Below are 19,270 nucleotides of genomic sequence, written 5' to 3'. Positions count from 1 at the left end.
AACTAAGCAGAGAGTCATGTAGTTCTACAGGAGAACACATTTGACCCACATCAAGGCAGAATAATCCAATTCTGAGGTGTTGTGGTGCGTGTAAACTATATGTAAATGGAAAGAACTTAAAATGTGATGGGGTTGGTGTCATTGTGAGGATGCATGTGACTAAGGGATTGGTTAAATCCTGAAGGCAACCATTAATTTTCAAGTTAACATACCATGCTTTTAAATCCTTCCTTCAATTGTTCAAATAAATTGTCTAAATCCTGGGCTGCAGAGTAGAAGAGTGGGTAGAACTGCTGCCTTCCAGCAAGGGGTTCCAGGTTCAATTCCCGTCCTGGAGTCTTTCTATATTGTGTTGTGTATTCTCCTGGAGCAGGTGTTGGTTCTCTCCAGGTACTCTGGCTTCTTCCACAGTCCAAAAAATATGACTGTTAGGTTAATTGACTTCTCTAAATTCCCCTTAGGAGTGGGCGTGTGCGTCAATGGTTGTTTGTCTCTGTGTTTCCCTGCCGTGGACCAGCGACCTGTCCAGGCTGCACCCCACCTCTTGCCCATTGACAGCTGGAGATATGCTCCAGCACTCTTCGTGACCCCAGCAGGGATAAGCATGAAGGAAAATGGATGGTCTAAATTCCTCATTATTGTAGCTTCATAGTTTAGTTCAGTCATTTTTGCAGTTTCATAGCAGTGATGCTATCAGAGCTAGTGTCCTGCACGGGTCTGATTTTGCAAAAGTGTATCCACAACTGTAGAGTTCAAAACCGAGACCGTCATTGCATTTACATTGCTGCCAGAAATAAAAACTACAGATTTGCCAAACTGGTAAATCTGAAGTCTATGACTTTGTTGTTTCCAGGCTCTAAACAAATCAAAGTGATGTTATAGTTTGAAAGATGTTTCAGAGGATTAAAAAAGATGACCAAAACAGAACATAAAGGTATCAACGCAGCATCTGGAGAGACCACAATCAACTTTTTTTGTACTTCTAGTATCTCAAAGTACACAGCAAAACAAATTTGAGCACTGAAAAGGGGGATTTCGTAGGAATTATCCTTTTTAACACTGGTAGCTACAGCTAAACAAAAGCACTGCTTTAATGCAGTTTCTTCTCCATTTTAGTCGCTAAACAATGAAGGGATCTTTAATTATATCGGTGCTAGCTTACCTCACATTAGATCGTTTAAATATCATCTCCTGTCAGCGTATACACCAAATGAAATCGAAATGTGTTTGCTAATGAATCAGCAGGGATGCCTCCAAACCCTAAAGTTCCTGATTCAAATGTTGGTTGAGCCCTTTCTGTGTTAAGGTTTTTGTTTTTCTCATGGACCATATTTTGCAGAGTACTCCAGCTTTCCTTCACTCTTTAAAGACATGCATGTCTTTATAACTGACTTTAGTTGTGCGTTTGATTGGCTACCTGTCCAGGCTGCATGGCCTCACTTGTTTGATGACTGCAGGGTTAGCAGGTATTGATCACTTTAAAAGGTTCTGAGAAAGCTCAGCTCCCTTGAGGTCAAATAGAAAGCAATTCGAGTTGATTTCAAATGTGTGCACAACACGGCCTGCAGTATGGCTTAGTCTGGAACAGCCGCTTAACATCTGTAAATGAATAGAGTTTTTGAACTCTCTTTTATCCCCACTACACACTGACATCAGCTCTTCACTTCTACACCAACACAGCCAGATAGTGGCTCCTAATCCATCCATGGATGAAAGTTCACAAATTCCCTGCTGCAAAACGAGCTCAAAGCTCGACTGTTTAAAGAACCGCTCCACTGTCATTACCCTCCTGGCACCCAGACCCTGAAAAGCATGTGTTGGTTACTATAATAGTGCGTGGGTGATGTCCCCGCATTGTCATTGTCCTGCAGAATAAAAAACTAAACTCCCAGTCATGTTTGTGGCACATAAAAAAACGCCCCCAACAAGTTCTTCCCTGCAAAGCCTTTGCTTCTGTGTAATCATTTGCACGTTGTAAAATGACCTGCTGTCCCTTTTCAGCAGAGACAAAGGCATCTATAGATAGATTGAACAGAGGTGGAGAAAATGACAGCACACGTTCTACAGAAAGAACCGTTCAACCGAGAACTACATCTGCTGTTGAATTTAGAGAACAACTCCAGCTTACATCTGCTCCTGAGCACTGATATTCTTTTACATGCATCTGTGTCCATGTTCATTCATGCTTGGCTTGCCAGTGTACACTACAGTCAGCATGTCAGGGGAGCCAAAGAGTGGTTTACAGAGTGATTTTCTGCACGGGCAGGCATTTTAGTGTGAACACTGAGCTGCTCTGTGCACCACTTCGCTATCCTTGACAGGCATGCAGACGTATGTGGGTGGGATTATCAGTCTGTCACAAAGATAAACCTACATTCAGTTATATTGTGTTTTAATATCTGATGCACAAACATTTCATTTATTCCAAGCTGTGGGAAAATCATTCCTGTGCTTGAATTAAGGAGCAAATAATCATCTTACATTTCTGCATCTTCAGCAGATTCTCTCAATGTTTGCTTTAATGTTTCACATGAATGCAGTTAACTTGAACATTCGAAGCCCCCCTCCCACCTCCTGCTGCACATACAGACATACCCCCTACTGACACTCTCTGCACAAACATGAAGCCAAACAAAAAGCAAGCGTCCTCAGCTTCCATGCAACTCGGTAATGAAGAAATGAATTAAACAGGAAAGAGTCTTACTTTCTTTTATAATTCCTGGTGAAAAAGAATTCCCTCCAATGGAGAAAAAAAGTGGGAATAAGAGAGAGAGGAGGGGAAAGCCCAGCGGCTGCCAGTTGCAGATAATTAAGGAGTGAGTAGAGACAAACAGGAAGATGCAACCATAAAAACCTTCCTCCTCTAACAATGACCGCCACCTTTTAGAGATTACAGTTTGTCCCGTCTGCTGCTGGACGCTGAGGAGCGGAGCAGCATCATCTTCATCAGCTCCTCGCCTCTCCTCCTCCTGCAGCAGCAGCTCTGTAGTAACACTTCTATCTCTTTGGTCCTACAGACTCCTCATCCATCCCTCTTTTCGTCCCTCCCCTTCTTCAGCCCTCCTCGTACTGGTTGGCTGTCTTTCTTACCCCCTCCTCTCTCCTTTCCTCCCTTACCTCTCCGTCTCCCTCCATCTCTCCCCTCCTCTGTCATTACCCAGATACAGGGCATACCCCTCCCTCCTTCAGTCCGTCTCTTCCCCCTCTTTCTCTCTGTATCTTTGATGTTTGAGAGTTAGACTCTCAGCTGTGAAAAGATTTTTTTATTCTCATCTTTTACAAGAGCTGAGAGCAAAAAACACAGAGGGATCCACCCAACCTTGCAGAGACACTCAGATACGTAAAATAAAGAAGAGATAATCCTCTAATTACCACGCAAAACAACCACGAGGATTTCCACAGCCTCTCCTCACAATTAAACACAATCAAAGACAAATTAAAGCACAATGTGGAGAGGAGCAGCCAGAATGTGTGTTTTCTCACACCCACAGACATGAATAAGAAATGAAAAGATGTGTATAAGAGGATGAGGGAAGCCACTGCTGCAACGCTTATTATCATACAGAGAGGAGGATGGAGGAAAGGAGCTCTGTGGGTGGAGGAGAAGGAGCTTTCTACAGACGAGCTGAGCTGAATAGCAAAGAGAAATTAAATCCATTACTCCATCATTGGTCAGACTCTGTTTGATGAGCCAACCTGCTTTTTATAGCTTAAAATTGGAGCGAACAAGGCATGGTAGGATTGCTGTCTGCAGGACATCCACCTTTAAACACTTGAAAAGATTTTACTTGCATCAAATCCCTTTGATGGGAGCATGAAAGCGGTTTCATTTGTTGAAATTTACTGCGGAAATATTCAAAGAAAAACAAAAAAATCAGAGCCGGCCCAAAGCACAATAGAGTTTAGCAGCTGCTTGGAGGCAGCAGGTCACCAGGAGGCTCCCTGAAAGCTTTCTTAAGTCTTGGATCTGGGAATGACCACATCTGCTTAAAAAGAACAGGCTAATTATTATGTTTAATGAGAAAACTAAGTTCTATGAGCTATAGCAGATGTTCCTTAAACGCTTGATATATCTATAAAATTAGAGAGAAAAAAAACATTTTAAAGAGTAAGAAATTAAAAATAAAATGGCTAAAATAACCTGCAATACTTTACAAAAAAACTGAAACTGTTATGTATGAACATGATGGTACACATATCCATCCATAGTGGCAGCTCAGGGTCACACAGTGCAAACAACTATGTACACAATCAAAACAAATGGCAATTTAGAGAAACTAATAATTGTAAGACCATGTTTAATGACTGGGAGAGGAAGCCGGAGTACTGAGAGAGAAAACATGCATGCAACTGCAGAGCATCCCCCCCACAGCTACGATTCAAACCCAGGACCACTGTGCTGCAAGGCATCACTGCAGAAGCTGAAAACATATTCTCCAACTCGCATATCAACTGATCTGTCCAGCATGGAATTAAACAAACTTTGCATGTGTTGTTTTTTTTTAAGAATTTGCCCACTTTTAAATTTCAAGGGATGCTTTTAAGAAAAAAAAAAAAAAAAACATTCACATTTACTAAAATGTGAAAAAGAATACCATATGTCATACCTTTATTCTACAATTTTAATCATTTCCTCTGGTTTTAATGTGTCAAGATAGGTCAAAGACAAAGTGGCAAAAAAACTCATTAACTAACAGCCCATTAAACTCGACCCTTAACCTTAAATATAGACAGTCTATAGAAACATTATAAAACAGCACAACTAACGGACAAAAATGAGGATGAGATTTCACTCATTCATTTAGATTTCATTTGGTTAAAATAAAATAATATTGTCTCAAGGTTTGTTAATATTTGCTTTTATATTACAGCAAAATTAACTAAAAATAAAAATAAATACCGGTTATTTGTTTGTTCGATCCATTTGCCTCTTAACAGATTCACAGCTTTAACCTTGTTATCCTTGAAAGCACCTTCTCATCAGGCAGGGGCAAACTGATGTCCATGTCAAAATGATGGGAAATTTTGTGAAATCTACTCTTCAAAGTTAATAAGACAATACTAATAGCTTTGGTTAAATTAGCACATAAATGATGAGATTAGATTAGATTAGATTATATGAGCTTTATTGATCTCACAGCGGAGAAATTCACTCGTCACATATTGGCATAGAGGTTACAGAAGGTGCAAACAAGGAGGAAAAAGGAGATGGTTTCTGAAAAAATGTAATTGAAGGGATGAGGTAGAGATGTGTGGAAAACACTTGTAACAGCCTGGCTCAATAACAGCTCAAATCTATAACAGCTGAAAAAGAGAACATTTTAATTGTTTAAATGGTCCAGCCAAGGTCTGAAACCTAACTGTCTGAATTGCTGCGGTAAAATAAATGCCTGAAACTCAACACATAAATCACAAATCAACACAAATACAAATCAACAGAGAATGAAACCATTCGATGTTCTAAAATTAGGAGCCTCAAAAACACTGTTCTGCTCAGAAATAATCAGTAAAATAAATCAGGACATAGATAAACTCAGAAGAAAGCCTACCTGTAGTCAGGTAAGCTATTAATTATGAATAGTTAGAAAGACAAAGATGTTTAGCAGCTTAGAAGAAAAACATGAATAAATGACATTTGGTGATTTTTTTTTTTTTTTACAGAGCCGAATACATAAAAAGGCCTCAGCATATCCTTACATCAAATCTCAGGCATGATGAGGGAGCCCTGCTTCTACACTGAAACTAAAACATCTCCTCCAAGTGATATTAATAACAACAAGCCCCTCCAACACATTCAGCACCATTAACATCCCATCTATTAGCCACATGCTGCGCATTCACAATCAGATGTGAATGAAATAAACCCTCGCACAGTGGGGGCTGTCCACCTCGTCGCTTACTCTGTGACTCATGCTGAGGTAACTTTCACACTGCAGGTATTAACGCCGCTGCTAATCTGCAGGTTTCTTAAAAAACTGGGTTTGTTCCAGTTTGGCATTCAGCATCCGCTGGTACCTGTTCTCTAACCGATCAAATATTCAAAAGCAAATTAAAAACAGATATTTTCATCAGCTGATGCTCAACCAAGGGAATAAGTGATGAATACCTTGAGAGTAGAAGTATTTATGCTACTGCTTAAAACACTTTTGTAGAAGTTAGAGTATAAACTTAAGCTTTTACTGAAGTAAAAGTGTAAAAGCACCTGTTTTAATACTTAAAAGTATAAAAGTAAAAATAATGCAGGAAAAAAGTAAGGACAAGCGTCAAACCTAACACTGCACTATTCTATTAAAGGACATTTTTTCTACAATTCTGAATTATATAGTTAATTTCTTTTGTTTTTTAACTGATAACTATCAAATTTAACTTTGCATCATCTTGAAAAAAAAACTATTTTGGTATTTGGCTAACAACACATTGGTGAGTCCAACTACTAAGAAACTAATTGTCACGATTAAACAAGTTACTTTGAAGATTTTTATGTATTTTTGTAATAACAGGCCATAATGAAAATTAGCTTAAATGTAAGTAGAAAGTAGAGATAAGTGAGATATGTAATGAATAAAAGCATAATAATTTCTCCAGGGAAGTATAGATAGACAACATTTCTGCTTAGATAAGGTAACAAAGTATTTTTTTATTGCTTTAACAGCAATAAGATTTAGCAAAGGAATGTAGCCAATACAATGAGGGCTGTGACTTTTCTACTCATTACTGGGCCTCTGCTGTCAGGGAGGTAGGAGGTTTGCTGCAGCTAGAATAGAAGCCGATCACATGTCACCTGGAAACTTACCTTCAGCAGCTCTGCAGCTTCCTCCTCCTGCGCTGAACTTCATCCGTTCAACAATCAGTGATTGTGTCACCAGCTTGCTATTCTTAAAGAAAACTCCTGCAGTAAGGTAACCCAGCTGGTAATTGCAGGGCAGCAGCTGCAGAATGAAACTGACGTCTTCTTTGACGTATTTCACTCAGGCTTGAGTGCTAACCACAGTACAGACTGCCTTCATCAAGGTGTTCAATTACATCCGTATAAATGGAAGAACCACATTGCGGGTATTATTATTATTATCTTTGTGATGCAGAGATATAAGTTTGCAGACGACACACAGCTGTATATTACAATGCTGCACATCATATGAACCCATTCCAGAACTGGGTAAATGCATGGAAGAAATCTACATATGCACCAACATGTTCTCCTGCTAAATCAAAACAAAACTAAATGGTCTTTGGACCAAAAGCAGGGCGTTCAAATGTTAGCACACAGCTTCAGTTAATCCAGCTAGAAAGCAGCAATCAGGCTCTAAATCTGGGTGTAGTTAGGGACTCAGACTTGAACCATCAGATGCTCATAAGACAGGGACAAACCCAGCCTTCCATCACCTTTGCAACTTCTCCAAGATTAAGGTTAAGGATTTATATTTCTTTAGCAGGAAGTGATGGTGATTGGCTGGAGCAGAGGTGCATGATGAGGTGATTGAATGCAGGTGATGCTGGGATGAGCATAGATATTTAAACATCTATGCAGGAGTCTTTTTCAATCCTGTTTCTCATACCAGAGCAATCTTTAGTTGAAGTGATGATGTATTTAAGCATCCTCTGAAGCACATTCCAAGTTAGATGCTAATTTGCATGAGGATGCATCTTCAAAAGAACTGAGTAAAGCTTCTGGTTAACTGTTTCAAGTTCTATTTCAGTTTTATTGCTATTTGCAACTTTAATGCTGTGAATCCCAGAGCTCCAAAAGTATCCAGCTGCTTCTGTTTAGTTCAATCTTGTTTAGTCCATCCTGTATGAAATTTTAATTTAGAAAAAAAATAAATAAATACAGATCTAGGTAGAACTTTAAGTTTCTTTCCCAAAACAGTGAGGAAAAAAACAAAATGGGTTTTCTATGCATAGAATTGTCTTTTTAAAGAGTAGTTTTAAAAGTTATTTTAATCAATCATTTTGATACTTAATTTTACTTTTATATTTAAGTACAATTTTGAACCGGAACCTTTTTACTTTTGTGTAAGTAATGGAGTTTAATCTGTATATTTTTATTTTTAATCAGTACTTTAACTTTGTATCATACTTTAATTAAAAATGTGAGTTATTTGGAAATGTTTGTGTGAAGCACAATATTGTTAAACAACAAAAAGACAAAACAAATATTTCAATGAAATGAAGATGTTGATGTCACAACTTGTCGGATGTTTTTTGCTAAAACATTTATTTGCTAATTTTAGCTGAGAAATGTAATGTTTTTCCAGTTCTGCAGAGAAACAATCTCTTTTATATATTTTTAAAACATTCCTAAAGTACAATTTCAATGCAAAATATATTTTTTTGCTATCCTATTAAAAAGACACTTTTAATAGAATACATTTCCTTCAAGACTACTAGTATTTTGACCTGATTTCCATCACCTTTAACAACCTTCCTCTGCTATTAAAATGACATCAGTGGAACAGCCATTCAAATAGTAGCTGTGTTTTTATTCCTAAGTTTCTCTCATCAGGCTTCCTGCTCGTTTTGCAGCTTTAATTAATGTATATCTGCACAGGAACAGCTTCCTTTTAAAATAAGTATTCGTCATTGTTTCATTCAACCCCTGTAGCAGTAAAAATGTACTATACCCCACTACTGTAGATGCATCATCTCCATCTCATTCTCTTTAAGGCCATCATTATGAGAAATATGTTACACTTGGCAACAGAAATAGCAGCTTGGCTGAGAGCTCGAAAGAAAAGACAGAAGTGGCAGAAATGGGTCATATGCTGCAAAAGAGAAGAGGATCTAGGCGAGAAACGCTGCTTTTAGGATGAAAGGAGCAGAAGAGAAAGAAAAACGAGCAGAGGAAGAAGGCTCATTTTAAGAAGGGAACAAACGTTTACAGAAGGAAGCAGCTTTTGTCTAAACACTGGATTGTAGCTTTAACCATATGCATGTAGAATTCAGCTTTTATTGAATTGTTTAATCACGATCAGACACAAACTAAGAACACTTCCATGCCTGCTAATCTATGGCAGTCAGAGAACGTGCTATGGAGAGATTAAAGGCAGGGTTAGGTTTAAAAACAACAGCTTTCAACATAGCACAGAGTTCCGGTAAATCTATCGCCAATTCCTGTCCTAAAGGAGTGCTTTTCTGCTTCTACACTACTGAAGTAAATTAAATAAAAACAGCTTTTGAGAGATCAGTTATAGTACAGCTTTAGATAAAAGCATACTGTAGTTATTATGTGTTAAAATGCTCCTAAATTAGATAATCTGCAGCAAGACAGTGAAACAGATGCATCTAATCTGACTCAAAATCTGAAGCGCAAATCAAAGGCTGATTAAACATTTTACCAGAGCTGTGTTTGGAGTGAGAGGTTGATTTACGGAGTCCTGGCTCAGATGGGCTGAATAAAAATGTATGCCACAATACGGCTGGGCAATAAATCAATATCAAGATATATTATGATAAACACCTAATCAGCATCAGTAAACAATACATCTATTTACATTTCCAGTGATACAATGAAACGCCGATCTATAACCACTTTGGGGAATATAGGCAGTTGAAAAGATTTAGTCTCTGGAACGCAAACTAAGCAAGACTGGTGTTTAGCTGACTGATTTTAAAGGTTATTTTTGAAAAGGGTTACGATTTAAATTCAGGCCTTTTCCCCCCCGGTCTTATTTCAAATATGTAATCAAAACGCTAATCAATAATATGATAGGTATAGATATGATAAATATGAAAGGCTAATATCATGATACAGATTTTAAGCCGTACTTGATGCATTTCAAAAGAATTTAAAAAGGAATAATGATATTTTTACTACTTCTTTTGTAGGCAATAAGAAATGTGTTAATTTTGCCACATAAAGTCCTGTAACACTGGAGTTTGTTGTAACGTGAATAAATGTAAAGAGCAAAAAATGCAAAAGGTTTGAATACTTTAGCTACATACTCTTAAAATTGGATCCGAAGCTGCACTATGTTTCTGCTTAACCGTGTTTTGAAGTGGATTTCTCTCTGTTATTTATTCTATTGTACAATATTAACCTTTAGATAATGAAAATAAAAATAAGGTAATTCGTTTTTTTTAACCTGCTGCCATATTGAAGTTTCTGCTGAGTGATAATTAGCCCCACAATCCTCTAGAACCAACACGATTTTGCTGCAATAAACTGGTCAGCCTGAAGTTTTCATTGCTTAAGAAGAACATCTAAATTTAAGGTTCTGGAAAACTGCTTAATAAACTGCAACAATCTTAGCAGCAGCTTCCCGTATATTTGGATGCTAAGTTTATAAATGTCTGAATATAATAAAAACTGTTCAAATGATTTTGTTTCCATTTTTCTCACTGCAGATGCTCTTACAGCATCCTGCTATCAATGCCGAGTAAGCTCTGCACTGGCGGCAAGGCGATTCTGCAGGATGCATCTCCCACTTAGACATGTCTGCGACTGAACCTCTCAGCTTGTAGTTTTGGTTTTGAGAAAATGTTCTAAGCAACCGTTTGAAGCATTTGAGGCTTGATCCAAATTAACAATGAAAATTAAATGTACTACTTTTATAACTCATGTATCTCATAACTAAAATGAGATGCAAAAACCAAATTAGTGAGAGGATGATATAATATAAAGACAATGTTCACACATTTACTCAGTAACTCTTCTCTGGGACTTAAGTTGTAGCAGCCGTTTATAAGAACAGTAAATGAGCAGAAAAGCAGCTCAGGTCCAACTCAACATTTTTAGGAAGGTTTTCAGTTTATTAGGAAATCTAAAATTAAAGGTTGGAATCAAAATATAATAAACCTAAGGGATTTAAACTTTTACACATTATTGGCCTATTATCTCATAATATGGTCTTAAAGAAAGAAAGGTAAAGGACAAATGTACTACAAAGAATCATCTTTAATGCTATAGGCTACATTTGTACATTTCTACAACAGACTTCCAGTTGGACTAACAGCCAATTAGAAAAAGAACCAGCTAGTTTCATCTGCAACAGTTAAAAAACTGGACGTCTTTAAAATTAAATATGTCATGTAAATATCATCATGTCCCATTAAATAACAATATTTAAAAACAAAACATTTAATATTCTGAACAATCAACTTGAAATATAAATTACATCAAAGCACCTTCCCAAGAGTGAGGGTATCAAAATAAATAATTGGCCTTTTTTTTTTCAGAACAAGACAGTACATCTTAATTGTAGCAATGTGCGACTATTCAGTTACGAGAACCCTCCAATCATATGAAGTCCAACTTATTTAAATTACAGTACATTGTGACAAAAAAGCAGGGAAATGTTAACAACCTCCATAAATGAACGTAGAACATAAAAACTATAAATAAAGTAACATTGAAGGAATCCTTCTGGGGAGGTGAGAGCTGAAGTAAAGAGTGCCCGGGTTATGTAAGAGGATTGTCACATTTGTTGATGCAACAATAACGTCTTGCAGGACGACTGATTGATTCACCCACTGGTCCTGGATTCATTGGAGTCTGTACTGCATGTTCATGCACAAATCTTCAGTTGGTGACCTAATGAGCCACCGTCGCGTCAACAGCATGCATGAGAGCTTAATGTGGATATTAAAAAAATGTAGAATTCAACAAGTGCTTGAAAACATCACAAGAATATCAAAGACTGAGGCAAAAAGCTGCCTCTTTAAACTCCACCGAAAAGAGTACCGGCAAACAGTTCTGCTGGATTCTTGTTCTACAACCGCTTATGGTATAAGATTTAGGAAAAAAAAAAAGAAAATCATAAATTTATGTTACAGTACAGACGAAGGGATTTAATTTAGTACAGTAACTGGCAAAAGTATTCGATCCCCTCAAACCTTTTCACATTTAGCCATGTTAAAACCACAAACTTCAATTTTAAAACAAACAAAATAGCCTGCCGCATTATTCCAACATTCCCTCCAAAAACATGAAACACAGTAGTGGCCGGATCATGCTGTGGGGATCGGTTTATTCAGCAGTGAGTTGATCAGAGTTTACTTAAAGAGGAAAAAAAGAGGACTTTAGACTGGGGTGGAGGCTCACCTTTAAGTAGGGACAGCAGCCCTCTGCTTACAGCCAAACTACTATGGAACTAGAATGGCCTAGCCAAAGCAAGAAGCTGAAGAGATCCACATAAAAAAGGAGAGAATATCTCAGAGCAGGTTAACTCTTAGCACTTTACAAGTCCAAGTGTAAGGGAAAAAGGAAAAAAGACATTGTTGGAGAAGAAGACAAAAGCAGGAGCTCTGGTCAGATGAGAAAAGAAAAAAATGATTTTCTGGCCTACAAGCAAAACGCCACAGATGATAACATTCCCCCATTTTTAAACATGGTGTTGGGAGCATCATCCTATGGGGATACCTTTTTTTCTCCTTAGAGGTAATAAAAGCTGTGAGAGTTGATGCCAAAATAGATTAACTAAAATACAGTGACCGACTTTAAGGCTGACATGGAATGGTTTAGGCGTGTGGTTCTAGGTACCGCTCACGGTACTTCAGCTGCCTTTAGTGGTACACTGAACCAAAGAAGAGCTGGTAGCTGTCAGTATCTTCTTCCCATCCAGGTTTGGATGAGAAAAAAAAGACTCCCTGCTTGATCATGAAACTGCTAACAGCAACAAGATAACATTTGTTTTTTTCAGCTTTTTGTACAGACTGCACCAACAGGCTTTTTAAGGAACAATTTTACGCAGGGCAGCCATATTGGATTTTGAGATATTTCCTGCTCAGACTGAATTTCTCAAAATTAAATCTCAAAACTATACCTTGAGCTTTGTGGTTTTAAAATGATGTGATGTGAAAACTTTGCAGGGTACGAACTTTTGCTAAAATTTTTTTACTTAACCTGTAGTTCTAAACCAGGCATGCCCAAAGTTGGTCCTTGAGGGCCGCTGTCCTGCAGGTTTGATTTTCATTGATAGTTGATGAAAAAGGCTTTTGCTGAACTGCAATCATCAGAAACAGCTCTGCTAAAGCAGAGAAGCCTCTAAAACCTTCAGGACCGACTTTAGGCATGCCTGGTCTAAACATAATGCTTTGGAATTTGGTATTCTGAGCTAATCTTAGTGGATAATTCTTTGCTGAATTACTCAAACCCTGTCCCATGTCATTTGTACACTGCGATAATTGGTTAGAAAAATGTCCCTCAGAACATTATTAGCTAAAACGTTTACAAAAAACATCCACCCACATTTAAAGGTTTCAAGAGATCCGATCATTTTAGTCCGAGTACTGTAGGTCTAAGTCGACTGTACCGTCCGTCACAACCAGCCGCACCCTTTTGGGTTTTGTGGCCCCCATTGAGTGCGACGTAGGAACCGTTCCGTAGTGTGAGGGGCCCTGGTGTTCCCCGGGTTGGCACTGCTGTGGAATGTCTTTCCTGCAGTGGTCTTCCTGACCTCTAAGTCCAGCAAACCCATCCAAAGAGGATGGATTAGATAGCTGGGGTCCACATGGCTCCAGAACCAACCGCCCTTGAGTTCCTGAGGGCTCCATCAGGCAGTGGTAGGTGTAGTTAGTGGAGCCCGGGTAGCCATCAGAACCGTCCCTAAGGCCAAGGGTAAGCGAGTGGTCTCCACTGAAGTTCAGCACATAGGGGGGGCCTTGGTAGCCGTAAGAGAAGGAGGCAGAGGGCTGAGTCTTGGGTGCTGGTGTGCCAGGAGGTGTGCTGTGGGCCAGCTGCGGGCTGCTCTGCTGAGAGATGGGTGAGAGAGACGAGCTGTAACTGAAATCATAGGCGTCCTGCTGCGTGTAACAAGGCTGGTGTTTGTCAGAGGTTTTGTCATGTTTTAAACTTTTGTCCTGCGGGGACGTGAAGCAGTCGGGCCCTTTGCTGGGAAAAAAGAAGGGCCTGGGTAGCTCAGAAAAGTTTTTGTATCCCATGTTCGTTTCGGCGCCCTGTTTGTCAGACGCCATCTTACTTTTACCAAAAGAATGTGAAACAGATGAATTAGGTCTGCTGAACTGAAGGTTGGGCCTAGAGTCATTGCTTGAGGACCCAAGATGGCCAAACTCCTTTCCGAACCCCTGAAATGAAATACTGCTTTTCTGAGACATGTTTTCAACAAACTTGTGACTCTGCTGAATCTTTTCAAAAGGACCAGGCCTCGCAGTGAGCCTGGGGCCTGCAGCCGAGGCATCAGAGGCCACCGAGTCCTTACACGGCGCGCTGTACAGGTTCTGGGTCTGGTTCCCTCCCTGAAACTTCAGAACCCTGTGGATAACCGTAGAGGGTTTTTCCTGGAAGTTGAATTGACTTTCAGGAGGATTGGGATTTTTTGTGGAGAAGAGCGGTGGGGAAAGGAATCTGTTAGACATTTGTGCTCCTCTGACAGTGTTCTGCTGGTTGCTTGGAAATGATTGGGATTTACTTGGAATGCTCATGCGATGGAACGGGCCCTGCGTTTTGAGGCCGAGCTGGGTTTTTGATTGGCTGGTGCTGGGCTTGAGGCTGATGGAAGGCTGGCTTAAAGAGATGGGATTCTGAGACGAGGTTCCGCTGAAAATACGAGGCTTGCTGGCGACAGACAAGGACTGTTGAGTTCTGAAGTCCTCTTTGGAGAGCCTCATTCCTGGATTTTTGCTCATAAGGCGATCTTTGCTCACACCGTCAGAGTTTACTGAGGCTGAAAAACCAAAACCGGAGTTGGCTCTGTCTTTGGGGGCTTCCTTAGCTTCACATTCCAACTGAACAGAGTCACCCTTGGAAGAAACCAAGCCTGGAAAAAACTGCAAATCTTCATTGGTAAAGTTATTGCCAGGACTGGGGGGACCGAGATAGGGAGTTTCGGTAGTCCAGGTGTCAGCTGGGCTGTGGGAGAGGGGGCTGCTGAAGGGGTCGGTGGGTGGATCCAGGGAGCATAGGTCTGAAGGGGAGGATGGCAGCATATTCTGCGGCTGATCGTACCCCTCCAAGTCGAGGCACTGGAAGTCCAGGATGTCATCGCAGCAGTTGGTGAAGCTCGGTTCGGCAGACAGCATGTTGTCTGCGGGTGGGAACGGCGGAGACCGAGACGGGGTCTGGATCACAGAGCTGGAAGCGCTGGAGCAGGATGGCGCAGGCTTTTCCAGCGTCTGAGATGAACACAAGCCTTCAGAGAGCCTGGAGAGGCTGTTGTCAATTTGCTGGAGTGTGTGACTCAGACAAGTGGTGGGCGTTTCAACCAGGCTGCTCTTGCGCTGTTTGTCCACTTTAAGCCTCTGTTTCCTCCCTCCGCTGTTTGTCTCTGACCTTTCTGCGACTCGCTCCCCAGCCGAAGACGCAGCTTCCGTTTTGGTCTCGTTGAGAGGAGAAGACAGCGTCAGCGGGGAAAGAGACAGTGAAAACGGCGGTGGTTCTGTTTTCAGAGAAGGAAGATTGCCGTCGAGTCTCTGATTAGACTGACTCTCATCTTTGAACATTCCATAATCACAGAGACCTTTCTTGGGTTTTCCTAAAATGTGACTTTTCACCTCCCTCTTTAAATTAGCATCAGCTGTTAGGTCTGGCGGGATGAGCCCCTTTTTACTGTCCACCTCCCAAATGTCCTCCATCTTCCTCCGCAGTTTGAGAATCGGAAGTGGAAGACCGTTTGAACCCAGTTCTGGCTCCAGCTTTTGTTGGGATGCATTCGCAAACAGGCAGCAGCTTTTGGAAAGACGGTCCTCCACTTTAGTTTCTACAAGCATCTCCTTGGCACCGTTCAGACTCTCTGCTTTATCGCAAAACTGATCTAGCAGCAGTTGGCTTTCTGATTTCTCTTTGATTTCGTTTTTCCCATCATGACATTCACTTCGCTCACATTTACTTTCCTGAACCACGTCTGATTGGCCTTCAGTGGAGCAGAGCACAGCCTGTTTTTTGTGACTTTTGCCATTTCTTCGTATTAAACGCTGCAGTCGGTTCTTGGACTTCTGACTTGCTTGAACATGAGCCTCCATCTCTCGGTTCAAGACGGACACAGAGTCCATGATAGCTTTAAAAGGATCACATGCTGTTGAATCGTCATTGTTTTCCGATTTAAGTAGCATATTCTCGCCCTGCACGTCCCACACCTTCCCTCTTCTCCTCTTGAGACGGATCTTAAAATCAAAGCCTGCTTTGGTCTCCTCAGAGCTGTTGTCTTCAGGGGAAGATGTTTCCATGTTAGTTTGCGGTTCCTTTTGTTGGATCTTGGGTGTGTCCTCTGCAGGGTTATCATCCTGAACCTTGTTGGTATCCTCCTCATCCTGTTTTTCTAGTTTACATTTCCGGGCCTTTCTCAGCAGGGGGCCTCGTGGGGATTCGTTAGATCTGGACCGAAGTATTCTTCTAACAGAGGTTTGTTTCTGGATCTTTCTGGGAGCTGCCTTGGATTTATTATCTTTTTTGACTTTGATGCTTTCTCCTGAAGATTCAGACGGGTTCTGTTGCGGTGCGGGAGGTGACATCATCTTAGATGCGATTTTCTGAGATGTATCGGAGGCAGACACCAAACTTTGCTCGGGGTTGATCTCCACAGAGCTGCGAAACGTGCGTTTTTTTAGAGGTATGTTAGACTGAGGATTAGCTTCTGGTTGAAGCTGAGTTTTAGCTGATACAGGAGGCCTGTGAGGTAGTGAGTCGAGGGAGGTGGCCGGAGGCTCACTGTTCTTGAGCTCAGACTGGATTGAACTTTTCTCAAACTTTTTCTCACTTGAGTCCATCCCGACAGAAGCTGGTGGTTCTTGGCCTGGGCTTTCCCTGCTGCTTCGCATCTCGTCTGCTTTCATTTTCGGCGTCCCTCCTTTTATGAACCTCCCCTTAGCTGAACGATTGCACCTACCTCTGTTCGTCACTTTCTGCATCTTCTGATCTAAAAAAGACTTATCTTGTCTTAATATATCTGACAGTAGAATCTTTGCTTGTTTTATAACCACATCTTCCTGACGATAAATCAAACTCCTCTTTATCTGTCCTGTTAGCTTCACTGCTTCTTTCTCTGCTTTTTTCACAGGCTGAATGTTATTCTGTCCTTTATTTGCTGCATTCAGCACCACTTTACACTCAGCCTCGTCTGCTCTCTTCACTTTTTTAGCTTCACTTTTAGCAGCAGTTAATGGAGGGTCTCTTTTCTCTCCCTGCTGCTCTGTTTGCACCGTTTTTATTTCCATAAGTCTCTCCTCCCTCTGCTTCTCAGCTTCTGATGAACTCCTAGCTACTTCGGCTGCATGCTCTTTCTGAGCATCGGTTCCATCTTTGCCCTCGACAATCACTTCCCTCGCTCCTCGTTTGCTCTTAGCTGTGCAGACGTCTGACCTGAGAACCTGTTTTTTTGGCAGGTTTCCAGGTTTGGGACGCGACCGGCCACTTGCTTTCCCTAAAACACATATTTTCTCGTCTTCCTGGGTTTTTTCGGCTTCTGGTGGTTTTTGGATTGATAACCTCGTAAGGTTGACTGTAACGTATTGCTTCAGGGATATTACTGGATTGTCAACAGCCTTATCTGATCGGTTAGTGACAGCCTGTAAGCTTCCAGACACAGATGAAGCTTGGACCGTCTTCCGCTTGGCATCTGGCTTTTGAGCCGTGGCACTGACACTAGATTCAACTTTATTGCTTTGACTTTCAGTTACTGCTTTTTCATTGTTCTCCTGTTTGGTTGCAATGCGGTTTTTGCCCTCCTTAGCAAGTGGACAACCTATTGTAGTGTTAGCCATTGTTGTGCTACTGGACTCGGTCTGCTGTGTTTTATGAACCATGTTTTTGGCTCTTGAGCAGCTCTTCACATGTCCGGCCTTCTTGTCGGCCGCTTTGACTGATTTGCCATTAAAGTTGAGCGGCATGGGGGAATTTGAAGTAAAGGACATCGGATTTTCCGTAGTTCCGTTTTTTTCCTCACCGGCTGATTTAATCTTCTTGGACCAGCTTTGCTTCACCTCCTCCAGCTGCTGCAGCACAGCCCTCTCTTTGCTTTTGGGATCCTTGCAGTGGATCAAAAACTCCACCGAATGGCGCCGTACTCTGATCCGCAAGTCCTTCAAAGTGACCTCGGACAGTGCTGGAAGCGTCCTGCAGCGTTTCACCACAGAGGATTTCAGCAGGTGCTTTCCCGATCGTCTCTGCTTCTCCCGTCTCCACCTCTTGGTTTCGTTCAGTTTTTTGTTCTTGAGGGCGTTTCTCCTCATCTGCTGGGTGAAGGAGTTCCTGGAGGGGATGGCTGTGAACAAAGGAAGATGAAAAGTAAGCAGCTGAACTAAACGCTGTCATCTGCAAAGCATGAAATTATTTGAAAATGTACAAATAGGAGGAAATAAAAAAAGAGTTTCCATCCAAATAAATAGAGTTTGGCTTTAATGGTTTATTTCAGCTGTCGGTTTTCTATGCAGTAATGAGTAAATAACACAATCTAATAAACGCAACTTCATACGTTCAACTATATTTGTTAATAAATGGTGGTTATGGTTGAGTTATGGATCATTTATGGACTATTGTCACTGGAATAAATAATTATCATTGCAACAAAAACTTCTAAGAATTCGAGGAAGGATATAAGAACTGTGAATAAGAAAGAATCCAGAAACCTTCAAGGTTCAAACCCGATATGAACTGGGAACTGATCCTAGACCATCCTAACTACCCAGAGGGACACAGCTAAAGATGAAATCTACATCTATAAAGAAAAAGTGACGCTTTGAACCCTTGCACTGACTGCCGAGCACGGTGCTGGCAGCATCATGTAGGGGGTCCATTTCTGGTTCAGAAGAGGATTGTTATCCCCTCCAAAACCCCAAAACTTTATTCCTATACACCAGTTTGAAAAAACTGCATCCGTTATTCTAGACACACAGGTTCCTCACTCCTAAAGGGCTACCAGACCATGGGAGCTGTGATCTGGTGTGAACAACGGCATCCATAACTGAAATTCCTTAAAATTGGAACAAAAGAGCCAACTCTATAGCCTTTAATGTTATTAACCTTGCAGATTGGAATGTTAATGACATTAGGATATCTATAGCATAATCCTAAAATCGACCAATTACATCTGTTTGTTTAAGGAAGTTATTGATGGCCAAAACACATTGGGGTCAAAATAAAAGTTGGGGTGCGTATATATATATATATATATATATATATATATATATATATATATACACGCCCCCATATTAGGCGTGGAACGATTCACAAAATCCACGGTTCGGTTCAATTCACGGTTTCGTGGTCACGGTTTTCGGTTCGGTTCGATTCGGTATATGTTGATTGTTAAACCGAAATCCCATAAAAATTTATGAAATTAATGAAAAAATCCCCCAAAAAATAATGGATTGTAATTATTTT

General features: G+C 40.7%; 2 protein-coding genes across 3 annotated transcripts in view; both read right to left on the bottom strand.

Annotated features, from left to right (window-relative positions):
• The window catches only part of shank1 (SH3 and multiple ankyrin repeat domains 1), a 124,860-nt gene extending 121,896 nt beyond the window's left edge, over positions 1-2,964 (bottom strand). For both annotated transcript variants that reach the window (XM_015394012.1, XM_015394019.1), the window contains exon 1: positions 2,705-2,964. The gene's annotated coding sequence lies outside the window, so the exon portion shown is untranslated. The remainder of the gene's footprint in view (positions 1-2,704) is intronic.
• A 9,127-nt stretch (positions 2,965-12,091) lies between these two features.
• LOC107096940 overlaps positions 12,092-19,270 on the bottom strand; it is an 18,087-nt gene continuing 10,908 nt past the window's right edge. The window contains exon 9 of the mRNA XM_015393857.1: positions 12,092-18,152. Within this exon, the coding sequence (XP_015249343.1) occupies positions 13,216-18,152 (4,937 nt within the window). The 3' untranslated portion in view covers positions 12,092-13,215. The remainder of the gene's footprint in view (positions 18,153-19,270) is intronic.

Source organism: Cyprinodon variegatus, unplaced genomic scaffold (assembly GCF_000732505.1).
Source record: "Cyprinodon variegatus isolate N-32 unplaced genomic scaffold, C_variegatus-1.0 Scaffold24, whole genome shotgun sequence".
In the NCBI taxonomy this organism is placed as follows: domain Eukaryota; kingdom Metazoa; phylum Chordata; class Actinopteri; order Cyprinodontiformes; family Cyprinodontidae; genus Cyprinodon; species Cyprinodon variegatus.
Note: the sequence above shows the minus strand (reverse complement) of the source record. Positions and strands in the feature narration are given on the sequence as shown.